Source organism: Pantherophis guttatus, chromosome 10 (genome assembly GCF_059756535.1).
Source record: "Pantherophis guttatus breed Tessera chromosome 10, ASM5975653v1, whole genome shotgun sequence".
Taxonomy (NCBI): Eukaryota; Metazoa; Chordata; class Lepidosauria; order Squamata; family Colubridae; genus Pantherophis; species Pantherophis guttatus.
In genome coordinates, this window is record NC_142072.1 from 23,524,452 (window position 1) to 23,538,379 (window position 13,928).

The following is a 13,928-nucleotide window of genomic DNA, read 5'->3' on the forward strand; positions in this document are numbered from 1 at the left end:
TATGTGTTATAATAAAATTACAAATTTTAAAAATAAATAAATAAGTAAAAAGCTGTTGGATATTCCATTCTATATTTTCTGTAACCTCTTTCCTCTGGAATCTCTTACTTGAATGGGCAGCAAAAGTAAAGTCTTCCCCAAAGGAAGAAGCAGAGGATGCTTAGAGTTCAGTTGCTGAATTATTTTTGTGGCTTCTTTCAGCTGAGTGTGGGGGCAGCATTCGAGGTGAGTCTTCAGGAAGGATCCTGTCTCCAGGGTTTCCAACGCCCTACGATCACAATCTCAACTGTGTCTGGACAATTGAAGCAGAAGCTGGTTGCACAATAGGGTAAGTTCAAAGACTGGAAAAGATTAGATCAGCAACACCTCCATAACATCCAGCACTCATCCTGTCACTGTGGTTTTCAATCAATTACCTTGTGCTGTGAGCAGGGCACAGGTGTTTCTACGTGGGGCCGTTTCTACCCTGCAATTAAAAAAAAATGCACGAAAATGCCTCTGCCAAAATAACCCCAACTCTTGGCAGGAACAGCCAAGTTCTACAACCTTTTTGAATTATGCAAATTGATCGCATTTGCATGATTTCTCTTGCTTTGCATACTTGAAGTGTTTACTATTTGGCATCAATAGGAGGAGAATAAAAAGTAGGGCTCAAGCTTCATAATCAGCAAATTAATCAACCATACATTTTTTTAAAAAAAAATAAGATTTGTAGATTAATCAGGGTAGAGGTGCTAGTTTTAATTGGTCAAATGTAATACTTGGAGACAGGTTGGATTTAGTGCAGCGTAGCAATAGAGGATGGGAAAATAGAAAGAGACACCTGAAGTTCTAACACTCTCATCGTGGCTTCTCTGCTCTCAGGTATTAATCACATTCATACCTGCACAGCTTCAGATGCGTTTAGAATATTGATTGCTGCCAGAGAGATGCAAAGCCCTTTTTGAAGAGCTTAGAAGAGAACATCCAAACCCAAACAATATAATTCCAGCCTGAACTGTGTAATAACAGCATGACAGCTTTCAAGGGTGCAATTTGAAGAAAAAAAAAAAAAAAAAGATCTTGCTAGACAGAACGAGTGTGCTGGGTCCTTTCGAATTACCTGCCAAATTTAGCAAGAGGCATCCACAGAATCCTATCAGATACAAGAGATTAGGGACCCAATGCCACGTAGGTCAATACTACGTTTATTGTAAAGCTATAGTAATAATTTTGCAAGTTTGAATGTACTTCCCTCCCTCCATGATTGCGTAGAGTTGGGAAGAACTTGTCTGAGGCGTTTAGTCACATTACATTCTTGCTCGGGAGTCAGAGCCTTTTTCTCTGACCAGTGTGTTTGCAGAAGCTCTTCCTCCTGCCCTCAGAGCCATTCCTTCTTCCCTCTCTAACTTCAGAGATTTGGTCAGAATGATGAGATGTGCATTGTGATGTTCTGGTACATGTTCTTTCCAGTGGTGAAATCCAATTTTTTTTACTTCCGGTTCTGTGGGTGTGGCTTGGTGGGTGTGGCTTGGTGGACGTGGCTGGGGAAGGATACTGCAAAATCTCCATTCCCACCCCACTTCAGGGGAAGGATGCTGCAAAATCCCCATTCCCTCCCCACTCCTGGGTGAAAGGAGAAAGGAGAATGGGGGAAAGAGCACCAGCGTGCCTACTGTCCCTGTCCTAATGTTCCCTTTAATTGTACTCATTTTATGTATTCATTTCATGCTTATACTTATATATATTATCTAATATGTACTCGACAAAATAAATAAATAAAAATAAATAAATAAATAAATAAAGGTATTGCAAAATTTCTATTCCCACCCCAGTCTGGGGCCAGCCAGAGGTGGCATTTGCTGGTTCTCTGAACTACTCAAAATTTCCACTACCGGTTTTCCAGAACCTGCTGGATTTCACCCCTGGTTCTTTCTCTTATATAATATATGCAACATCACAGTGCCCATATGAAAGCAGCAGAGTTTACATTGCAACAATATGAACTATCATTCCCCCACCCCACACATTCCCATTTATTTGCATGGACTGGCTTGCTCTCTTTCTCTCCAAATTTCTCTTTCTTCATCCATGTAGAGAGGAATCTAAGCTTAAACTTAAGAATTTATGTCTCCACCGGGCTCCAAAAATCAGGAAAGGCACGTTGCTTTTTTCTAAGCAGTTTCATTGATTGTTCCTTACCTATAGACATAAATCTTGCCAAGCTAAAGAAACTACTTGCATCATTAAAGATAGACTCTGAGAACTTCTGGGAGGAGCTGTCTTGATTCTCTTTCTCCTACCCAAAAACTATCTAAACTTCACTTTCTCATCGTTGTCCCCAATTTGGGTCTGAGCATGGTGCCGAAGACAATGATGGACGCCAGACACAAGGTGCAGGTTTTCTGATTGCTTTTTATTGGAGTACTCCAATGAAAAGGGCTCCTGGCCAAAATGCCAAGAACCAAGAACAAAGGATTAAGTAAGTTTTATACATTTTCACTAAAAGAGAAGATGGGACAAGGTGAGATAATAAGAAATATCATCTAATAAACATTTTATAATAATTCTACAATTTGTTCTATTGGTCTCTAGTTGTCCCTATTCCTAAGCCTTGGCTAATGAATGCCCCAGGAGTTATCTAATACACATTTTATTGGCTGCAGGCCATCTGTATTCCTAATTTTTAGCTGAGGCCTGCAAGTTGTCTAACTCTTGTTACTTTTATCAGCTTTCTAACTACGCAGAATTGTTACAAGATTTACACATGCATATTTCCTGTAGATAAGCATTCTTTGTTCTTGCCAGACACCCCCCACAATTACAGTCTTCCAGTTTTACTTTTAAGTGTGTGCCATGACCTGGCTTTATTTTAACAGACAGCCCATCATCTTGCTCCTCTGGAATGCAGCCCCTCCCTCTTGGGAAGCCAGAGTACATCCACCACAAACCTGTTGACACTTTAAATTACATACAACACTTCAGATGTGATCGGGTTGCTGGAATGCTCTACAATTTGGGCATCCCATTAATAGGACAAATGGAACTCTTTCTTTTTGTACCCATATCTCTAGGGAAAATATTTTGGGAAACCTCACCATGAGCTTGCATGTATGTGAGCTTTTATTTGCACACATGGATCACTTCTGAGCCATTCAGTAATCGTGTAGCCTTTTATTGTTTATTGGATTGATTTATTTGTTTGCTTCCTGGTTCCTTAATGGCCCTGGGAAGCTTATGGGGATATAATTTTCAATAAGAATAGTATAAAATCAATCTTAAAAAGCTATTAAAATAATACAACATCCAGTATTAAAACAAGAAAGTTTTTTTAAGCTTTCTGAAAACTGACTGAAAACAAGATTCTCTCAACCCATTTCTTTCTGTAGACATAATACAGCTCAGGTTTTATTTATTTATTTATTTATTGGTTCGATTTATATGCCACCCTTCTCCGGAGACTCAGGGCGGCTTACAATGCGTTAAGCAATAGCCTTCATAGTTTTGTATATACCTGCTTAGTAGGGCTTTTTGCCCCCCCCAAGCGGTGTTCTATTTTATACAAAGTCAGCTTATTGCCCCCACAAACCGGGTCCTCATTTTACCTACCTCGGAAGGATGGAAGGCTGAGTCAACCTTGAGCCTGGTGAGAATTGAACTCGCAGTAATTGCAGGCAGCTGGTGCTACTTTAACAGCAGCTTAGTCCGCTGCGCCACCAAGGCTCCTTTTCTCAGAATTCTGGAGATTCTGGACCACCAGATATCAATCAAATGAGATTAAGGAAGTCCAATTTAAATAATGAAACATAAATATGATTTCTTTCCAAGAATGTAAAGGACTAGGAAAATACCAATGAAAGTGAACATTTGCAGATCAGGACTGAACTGTGGGATCTTTGGTGCTCTCTGAGCTGGGTTGTTTTCTTGCAGAGGTTTCAAGACCCAATGAGTGTAACTAGTTGAGTTATGAAATGTCTACAAGGAAAGAACCAGCACCAAAGAGCACTCTGAGAACACCAAAGATCCCACTAAGAAAGTATCTGTTCAGCAGCAATTAGCATGATTTAATTTAAAGTCTGTTCAAAGTGAGAACTCCAATGAAATCTGAAATCTTTTCTGAATGCATCTTAAGACTTAATCAATGGGGTGGGGGGGGGAGAGAGAACCAAGCCATTAGCTGTTGCCAATTTCTAATTATACATGCATGTAGCATGCAAAGTCACAAGATAGGACTCTCCCCCACCCCCAATTCCCCTCAGTGTTTCTGCCTATACATACCTGCTGGTCTCTCGCCTACATAGCTTTAGGGAAGGAATGGAGAACCTGGTGAGCTTCTGAATGTTATTTATTGGTATACAATGATCTTATTACCATCACTAACCATAAATCCAGATTTGGATAACGGCAACCTCTAAAAGGCTATAGATCTCTTGCTCCTGATTTAGGATTGTTCTGAAAGAGATTGTGCAGACTTCCAGGTTTAAAGCAATTTCTTTCTCCAGAATCTTTTACCAGATTCTATTTTTTGGCATTCATTCCCTGCCCCCCCCACCTCACAAAGACAAAATGTCTTTTGAAGATGCAGTTGGATATTAATCTTTTCAAAGCAGCTGTTGATTCATGACTTCATTCAGCAGGACAGCTATGTTTTGAGCTTCACAAATCAGAAGTAAAGAATAGAATAGAATAGAATAGAATAGAATAGAATAGAATAGAATAGAATAGAATAGAATAGAATAGAATAGAATAGAATAGAATAGAATAGAATAGAATAGAATAGAATAGAATAGAATAGAATTTTATTGGCCAAGTGTGATTGGATACACAAGGAATTTGTTGTGGTGCATATGCTTTCAGTGTGCATAAAAGAAAAGATATGTTCATCAAGAATCATAAGGTACAACACTTAATGATAGTCGTAGGGAAACAGTCAATATAAATCTTAAGGATACCAGTAACAGGGTTACAGTCATATAGTCATAAGTGGAAGGAGATGGGTGATAGGAATGATGAGAAGTTTAATAGTAATGCAAAGTTAGTAACTAATTTGACATTGTTGAGGGAATTATTTGTTTAGCAGAGTGATGGCGTTTGGGAAAAAAACAGTCCTTGTGTCTCGTTGTTCTGGTGTGCAGTGCTCTATAGCGTTGTTTTGAGGATAGGAGTTGAAACAATTTAAGTCCAGGATGTGAGAGGTCTGTAGATATTTTCACAGCCCTCTTTTTGACTCGTGCAGTATACAGGTCCTCCATGGAAGGCAGGTTGGTAGCCGTTGTTTTTTCTGCAGTTCTAATTATCCTCTGAAGTCTGTGTCTGTCTTGTTGGGTTGCAGAGCCAAACCAGACAGTTATGGAGGTGCAGATGACAGACTCAATAATTCCTCTGTAGAACTGGATCAGCAGCTCCTTGGGCAGTTTGAGGTTTCTGAGTTGGCGCAGAAAGAACATTCTTTGTTGTGCTTTTTTGATGCTTAAAGTTGGTTGGAGGAATGAAAATGATGATCGATTGCTATTATACATGTCATAATTCTGCCTTCTGCTTTCTGGACCTTCTTCTCCAAAAAAGTATTCAACTCATCCTTAACCAACACAACTGTGATTACTTAGTTGGGGGAGGGTTGCAAATAATCTATGGAAGAATTGCAATTTCCCTCAGCGGGACACATTTTGTGAAATTTCAAGGAATACTAAGCGACAAACCAGCAGCTTTGACACCTATGTTTTTTTTAAAAAAAGCTCATCGCTTGAGTCTTTTAACTCAGTATTCCCATTCTTCTTACAATACAGTCTATCAATCTTTTATTGCCTCTTCAGTACAAATGTTTATGCTAATATAAACGTAACAGGCATATTAAATAAAAAGCCAGAGGGGCAGCCCTCCCTAAAACTCAGTCAATTAATAACCACGCAGTTCTCTAACATTTATAATGCATCACCATCATCGCTATTATCATAAAGATGGAATTAAAATATTAAAAGCTTCATGCTGCTGCCACTGCCTGCCATAAGTGGGGGGAGAACCAGTGATAAGGAAAAATAAAAGAAAATAGAAGCCCTGTTCAGTTCGGCACAAGTACAGAGAACCTCTAAAAAATATCTCCTTCTTTTCACTCTATCATCACCTTTCCTACTTGGTCTAAAAGCATCTTTTCGCTGAGAATTTTATCTGAAATGAATTTGCTTCTACCTGCTCAGTTTAGTCCTTCCCCTTCATAACAAGTCTATGATTTCCTGCATCTCTAAATGGTGCTATTTTCATGTTTCATTTCCTCCAAACAATCGTGTATTCGGGTGTCTTTTCTACAAATCTAATCTCATGAAATCACCAGCTTTTCTCCACATGGAAACTGAAGAGAAATTGCAGAGTGACATAGAAGGGACTAGATTTGTAACTGAGTCTCCCAATCTCTCAAGTTAAACTGCAGTTCCCAAATTGTTGGGAGGAATGTTAAAATCTTAGAATTGGGGAAGCTGCTTAGGTCAACTTCATCCTCAGTTTAGCAAACTAAATTTAAAAACATCCCTAACCTTTGGCTATCTAGCCTCTCCTTCAACAAATCCAATGAAAAGGAATTCACCACCTCCTTGTTTTCTTTGTCAAACTGTTTTTTTTTTCCCCAATTAGAATTTTTTCCCCTAACATTCAGTCACAATTGCCCTCTTTATAATGCATATTCATTATTCTCTACCTGGAATGAATGAAAATAGACAAAACAGAAGTAGAATCAAAATGTATAGTAAAAATGTATAGAAAGTACTTGAATTGGAATGTTATGTAAATGGACACAGTTATGCATAAGATGTGAGTAAGATTTGTTTAATTGTAAAAATGCAATAAAAATAAATAAAAGAAAGAAAGAAAATAGAACTCAGCTTCTTTCTGAGATTGCAGGGAAAAAGTTGTGTCAGTTTGTAGGACCAAAAATAAGAAAGAATCTGGTAGCACCTTTACAGACCAAATATATATTATTAAAAAGCATACAGGTAGTCCTCAGTTTACGACCACAATTGAGCTCAACATTTTTGTTGCTAAGCAAGACAGTTGTTTGGTGAGTTTTGTCCCCGTTTTGTGACCTTTCTTGATACAGATGTTATGTGAATCACTGCAGTTGTTAAATTAGTAACACGGTTGTTAAGTGAATCTGACTTCCCCATTGACTTTGCTTGTCAAAAATTTATGCATCAAGATCCCATAACCCTGGGACACAGCAACTGTTGTGACTCCGGCTCCCGAGCCTGTCCTCACGGAGGAAGATGACTCTGAAAGTGATGGGGAGGAACTGACAAGGCCTCCCTCTCCAGGACCCTCCTTTCTGGCAATGCCTCAGGTTCCAGCTGAAGGCCAGGAGGAAAGCAGGTCGGGGCACCCACTAATAGGGAGTGATGAAGATCAATCTTGTATTGATCCCAGGCAGCGTCGGAGGGAGAGGCGTGAGCAGCAAAGGAAGAGGTGGGGAAGGGCCAGAGATTGCTGAGTCACTGAGCCATGCCTCACAGGGGATAAAAGTGGGTGGGGTTGCTCTGCAGGCTCTGTGACGGACAAAATACTGCATATCGTGAGCTTCGGATAGGATATTTTTCGGACTTAAGGCTTGGACTTTGTGAATGACTTCCGACTACTCTTTGAACTCTTGGTTGCCCCAGCAACAGACTACAGATACGCTGACTCCTGTTTCTAGAGGTGATAAGAAACTTGGCAGGCATTCAGAAAGTAGCTGCCAGAATTTTTATCTGCTAAAGGGATTCAGGTTAGCTTGTAAAAATAAATTACTGGTAGATATCTTTTGCTTGTGTGTCTGCCTATGTGAGGTGGGGGGACAGAACAGCAACTGTCATAAATATAGTTGCCAAGCAGAATTTTAATCAGGTGACCATGGGGATGCTATTAAGGATGTAACTGTGAAAAATGGTCATAAATAGCAATAGCACTTAGACTTATAAACCGCTTCACAGTGCTTTAGAATCCTCTCTAAGTGGTTTACAGAGTCAGCCTATTGCCCCCAAAAATCTGGGTCCTCATTTTACTAATCTCGAAAGGATAGAAGGCTGAGCCAACCTTGAGCTGGTGAGATTCAAACTGCCAAATTGCAGTCAGCCGGCAGTCAGCAGAAGTAGCCTGCAGTACTGCATTCTAACCACTGCGCCACCACAGCTCTAAATCATTTTTTTCAGTGCCACTGTAACTTTGAATGATGTACATTGAGGACTATCTGTACACAGTTGTCTTATGAATAAAAGTTATTAATCTGAAAAAGGTGTTGCATGCCGTCTCATTGCTACATCATCCCTGTTTGGTGCCTGAAGAATACTGTAACGTTACTTTCCTTCAGTCCTTTCTTTTCTAAACTTTCCCAGTTCTAAAATACAAATCTAGTCTTAATTGTGGCTGTTCTTTCTCTTCCTCGTCCTGTTTTGCCCTCCCCCAAATACAGGCTCCATTTCATGGTTTTCCATACAGAGGACTTCCATGATGTTTTGAGAATCTGGGATGGGCCAGTGGAGAAGAGCATCCTCCTGAAAGAAGTTAGCGGTTCTGTCTTGCCCAATGATATCCACAGCACCTTCAACTTGGTGGTCCTTCAATTCAACACGGACTTCTTCACCAGTAAACAGGGCTTTGCCATTCAGTTTTCAGGTAACTTTCACAGGTGTTGTCTGGTCTTTGGGGTCAGGAGAACTAAAACAGGATGACAATGTCAGAGATGTTTTCAGCTCCCTACAATTCTGCCTGGTAAACTGTGTAAGAGATAAATAATCCCCGAATTTATTACTGTATTTTTCAGAATATAAGACACACTGGAGTATAAGACGCACCTACCTTTTTTGGTGAGGAAAAGAAGAAAAAGAAATCTCCCTCTGCCTCTGCACAATTTTGCCTTGTTGTAGCAAACAGCAAACAGCCTGCTTTACTTTCATTTTCGTTTTCAGCATAGCTTGATTAGCACAAGGGGAAAAAAAATCTGCTCCAGCAATTTACCTCTTTGCAGCAAGCAGTAGAGCCTGCGCAAAACAGTTGAGAGCAAATCAGCTGAGAGTCAGGAGGCCGATCCAATCAATTTTGCTAATTAGGCTGTGCTGAAGCTGAAAGGAGCTGTTTTTTTCTTGCTATTTGCTTGCAAGAAGGTAACTGCTGCGAGGCAGAGGTCAAAGGGTGGAGGCCAGTGGGTGGGCGGGGCTACATTTGGTGTATAAGACGCACCTAAATTTTCACCCCCTTTTAAGGGGGGAAAAGATGCATCTTATACTCCAAAAAATACGGTAATTTCAGCACTCATGGCATTCCAATTCCTCAGCCATTTTTCTCTCAATACTCGTGCAATTTGGTGAACAAGAATTTGTACTAGAAGTGATTTAAAAGGAGAAAGAGAATTTTAAGGAATCTCATTAATTAATTAGTTAATTAATGAGAGATTAAAGAATCTCTCAGATGGAATATAGCCGTGATGGCGAACCTATGGCACGCGTGCCGGAAGTGGCACACAGATCCATCTCTCCGGGCATGTGAGCCATCACCTGTTGCTCTTCCGGGTTCCAGCGCACCAGCCAGCTGGTCTTCACATGCATGGTAGTGCCAGAAACCGGAAAAACAGCTGGCCAGTGCACAAGTGCGTGCCAGGCGGCTGCTCTTCTGGTTTTCGGCATGCACATGCACACCAGCCAGCTGGTCTTCACACATGCATATGCGCCAGAAATCAGAAGACCAGGTGGCCAGTGTGCATGCACACACTGGAAACCAGAAGAGCAGCTGCCCGGCACATACATGCACATCAGGTGGCTAGTCTTCCAGTTTCCGGCATATGCCCATTTCGGCACTCGGTGCCGAAAAGGTTCACCAACACTGGAATGTAGTCTTGCACTTTTTAGTGAATGAAAGGGTAAGTGAGAAAGTATGATTGATCTGGCTTTACACTTTGTTGTCCTCTCTCCAATGGTGTGCAGCTTGCCTGTTTCTCACACTTAAATCTCAGGGAGATTTAAATTGACCTTTTCTGGCGTTAAGATCATCCCCAAAGCAAAGTCCATGAGAAATTAATGGAGAGTTTCTTCTCCTTCTGGAGAAATTCAGAGAAACCATCCATTCTCCACTCAGAGATTTAGTGGAGGATTGCAAAGGACCCTTTAGACAGCTGTTCTCTATATATAGTTGATCCAGAATAGCAACATAATTGTGGGAACAGAATGGCTGGAGTTATTGTCTTCAGATGCATGTTGTAATATTTGTACCAAAACTTTTATTTAAATAATCTTAATATTTAAAATCATTTAATATCCTGCATTGGGCATATTTAATGTTAAATATTAAAAGAACACACTAAAACTAAGACTGACATTTGGAAAGGCCAAATAGATATGCCTTTATGTGCTTTTTTTAAAAAACCAAGAGATTAAGAGAGGAGCCAAAGCTGGAGGATTAGAGCATTCCATACTTTGGGAAACCCTTCCAATGAACTAAGCCACTGCACCAGAGGTCTCTTCAAAGGGATCATCTCTGCATATTTTAATACTTCAGCAGGTTTGCAATAAAATATGTTGTCCCTAAGATAGTCAAGCCTTAAGCCATCTAATGTTTTAAAGGTTAAGACCAATACCTTGAGCTGAACTTAGCAAATAATCACCTTCTCTGCATACATTTGCATTAACAGAAAGTTTCAAACTTCCTCGTCCTACATATAATGAATTGAAAATCTGAACCAATCTATGAGCGTCAGTCGGGGATAGTGGTTAAAGCATCAGGCCAGAAGACAGAGACTGTGAGCCTTGACTTAGGGCTTAGACACAAAACCAGCTGGATGACCTTTGTTGTTGTTAGTTGTGAAGTCGTGTCCCGACCATCACAACCCCATGGACAACGTTCCTCCAGGCCTTCCTGTGAGATCTCGGGCTAGTCATTTTCTCTTGGCCCTAAAAGGGAGGCAATGGCAAAAACGCTTCTAAAAAGAACTCACCAAGAAAACTGCAGGGCAGTCTCTGAGAATTGGACACAATTTAACAGAAGAAGAAAAAAATACAGAACCTAGCCAAACTAGGGATAATTGCTGCCATCCAACTAACGGAGAAAGATTTATAGCTACAAAACTAGGAGGGTTAATCAAATGTCTGACTTGTTACTGTTACTACCTGAAGATCCTGGGAAAGCACAGAGCCAAGAAATACCCTGCAAGCTGATTTTTTTCAGTGGGAGCAAAAGCCGTTTCAGAACAGGCTGCGTTGCAATGCTTAGGCCAGAATGATGACTAACCTTCAGCATTTTAAATTGCCTTAAAGGGTCCACCTTCCTCCTGCCCATTATCTGTCTTAGGCAACATACAAGCAAAATAGCTTCTTTCTAGAAATTAGATGAAAAATAGCAATAGAGCGAAGTGTTAGTGAGATGGATGGATCAATGGATAACAATATTATGAAAGAAATATTTGAGCAGTGACTACAGTAACAAAAGGCACCGGTTTTTGTAAGAACTGAGGCTGAGACGGTGGGTTGGTGTCAGAATCAACAGAAGAAAAGCCAACGAAACTGAAATGCAGGCCCCTAGAGTCAGAGTACCTATTATTTAACCAGATCTTCCTTTTCTTCCTATAGCAGGGGTCTGCAATCTTAAATACTCAAAGAGCCATTTGGACCCATTTCCCACAGAAAAGAAAGCACTGGGAGCCACAAAACTTGGGTGGGCATGGCCAACTCGACATCGCTCACTTTCACCAGTCACATGACACACACACCCCCAGCCACATCTACCCAGCCGGTCATTAGGACAGAGAACTGGTTGTTAAAAAACACCGGGAACCACAAAACTCTTTTGACATCTCTCTCTCCCTTCCTCCCCCCTCCCTCCCTCCCCACCTCTTTCTATGTCTTTCTCTCTCCCCCTCTCTCTGTATCTCTCTGTCTCTGCCCCGGCCGCTTCTCCATCACTCGCCATCGCCCTTACCTTCTCAAGCCAGGCAAGGATTGACTGGGAGGGGAGGGCGAGGAGTGGGGCTAGCCAGTGGTGGGGTCACCTGACAGGGAGCCACAGCAGAGAGCCCAAAGAGCCTCATGTGGCTCCGGAGCCGCAGGTTGCTGACACCTGTCTTAGAGTGAGGATTCATTTTCCAGGGACGAGACCCGTGTTTCTCAACCTCAGCAACTTTAAGGTGTCTAGACTTCAACTCCAAGAATTCCCCATCCAGCATACTTGGACACATGCTACTAAGTTGCCAAGGCTGAAAAATGCTGGACACTATCATTCTGGATGGTTTGTTCATTCATGAAGCCAATGGTTGCTTCGTTGGTGACCTGTTCTTCATCTATGAATTATGCATACTGAAAAAAATCTGCAAGCATGCTTTGATTTATCTCAGCTGCATTTGTGTCAGAATCCAGATCAAGATAAAGCCAAGTGCATTTACCTGCAAATGAAGAACCAAATTATTGGCAACAAATTTCTGAGTAACCCATTTTCACTGTGTCTACATTTTGGCAAAGATTTGACAAGTCCTAAAATTAGACGTATTGGTTGCCAAAAACGTTTCTTGTCTTCTCCATCACTAGCTTAAATTGAATTGGTCCCATCTGACTCTATTTTTTGTTCACTGCTATTCTAGTGATCGCTCCTCTAGTTTTATTGCTTTAAAAAAAACTCAGAGTTTTCTAATAAAAAGTACTTATTTTAAACTCCTGAGCTTTAAAAAAAAAACAAAAAAACCAAGGTTTCATTTCAGACAGCATTCAAGATACCCTGACACATCTGTAAAAGAATTGGACCTACCATTCTTGCTAAAAGCAAAATTCCTCTCAGTTACAAGGGGCAGAGGCAGAAGACAATGTGCACATTATAATTTATTGGATAGCAGAGACAATGTAGGTTTACAGCCGAATGCCAGGTAAAATTAGCAGATGGTTAGATGTAATAAGCAAAGGGGAAAGTGTGCTGAAATATAGTATACATCTGATCTTCATACAACAGACTTAGATTTGTAAATCCCTACAACCTTTTTCAGCTGGAGAAAGAAAAGTTTGAAATCAGCAATGCGTGTTTAAGCATGCATCCTGGTCCAATTCTTCCATATGTGTGCACACTGTGGCTCAAAGGAAATTTGTGCATGTGCAAAGTCTGTTCTCATTGTCAAGGTTTCAACTCTGGCCTATAATGATGCAAATAATCCTAAAACACTTGCAAACTGCACTGCATTAGGTATCAGTGGTCTATGAGAGGGAGTTTCCGTGAGCGGTTGATACGTTTTAGCTACTTAGCTGCTACCACCTCACTTATTAGATCGTTTAGCACCCAGTTAGTCCTTGACCTTGTACCAATTGACTGTTCAGGTTCTGTGTAGCCAGAACATGAAAATAACATTTAACACAGCGCAGTACTTAAACAAAATGGTTCAGTTGAGATCTGCATACGTGGGACTGATGGGGGTAGATTGTAAGGGCGACACCAAAATATAATTTTATGTCATTTTATTCTATTTTATATTATATTGTATCTTATCCTATAACTATTTGTATTTTACCCTACTCTTATTTTAAATTGCTTGTATAAGATTTTATCGGTGATATGTGTTTGCACCTTTTGCTTTGATATGGCCTGTAGGCTAATCAAAGCTATCCCTTTAAACTGTATTCTATTCCAATATCATTTTAAATTGTATTTTATCTAATTCCATTTTAAATTGCTTTTATCAGATTTTAGTAATAATTTGTGTCTGGAACTCTGCCCTTTGATATGGTCCGAGGGCTAATCAATAAAGTAAAGTAAAGACTGTTCATAGTTATGACAGCCTTGGAAATGTTCCTTTCTGGCTGTCATAAAACATTGTGCCACCCCACCCCATGGTTACATTTCAGGTACTTGGCAGCCAACTCTCACCTGCAACTCTCACCTGCCAAGTGCCCTGCCATCATTGTTCACAATTTTCACTGCTGGCTTCCCTAAACGTCAGTGGGGAAGCTGGCAGGAAAAGTTGCAAG

The 13,928-nt window shown here is 40.5% G+C and overlaps 1 protein-coding gene across 2 annotated transcripts in view; it reads left to right on the forward strand.

The window, feature by feature from the left end:
- The window catches only part of CSMD2 (CUB and Sushi multiple domains 2), an 822,245-nt gene that overhangs the window by 619,582 nt on the left and 188,735 nt on the right, over nucleotides 1-13,928 (forward strand). For both annotated transcript variants that reach the window (XM_034413370.3, XM_034413371.3), the window contains 2 exons: nucleotides 202-328; nucleotides 8,411-8,613. In XM_034413370.3, coding sequence (XP_034269261.2) covers nucleotides 202-328; nucleotides 8,411-8,613 — 330 coding nt within the window. The remainder of the gene's footprint in view (nucleotides 1-201; nucleotides 329-8,410; nucleotides 8,614-13,928) is intronic.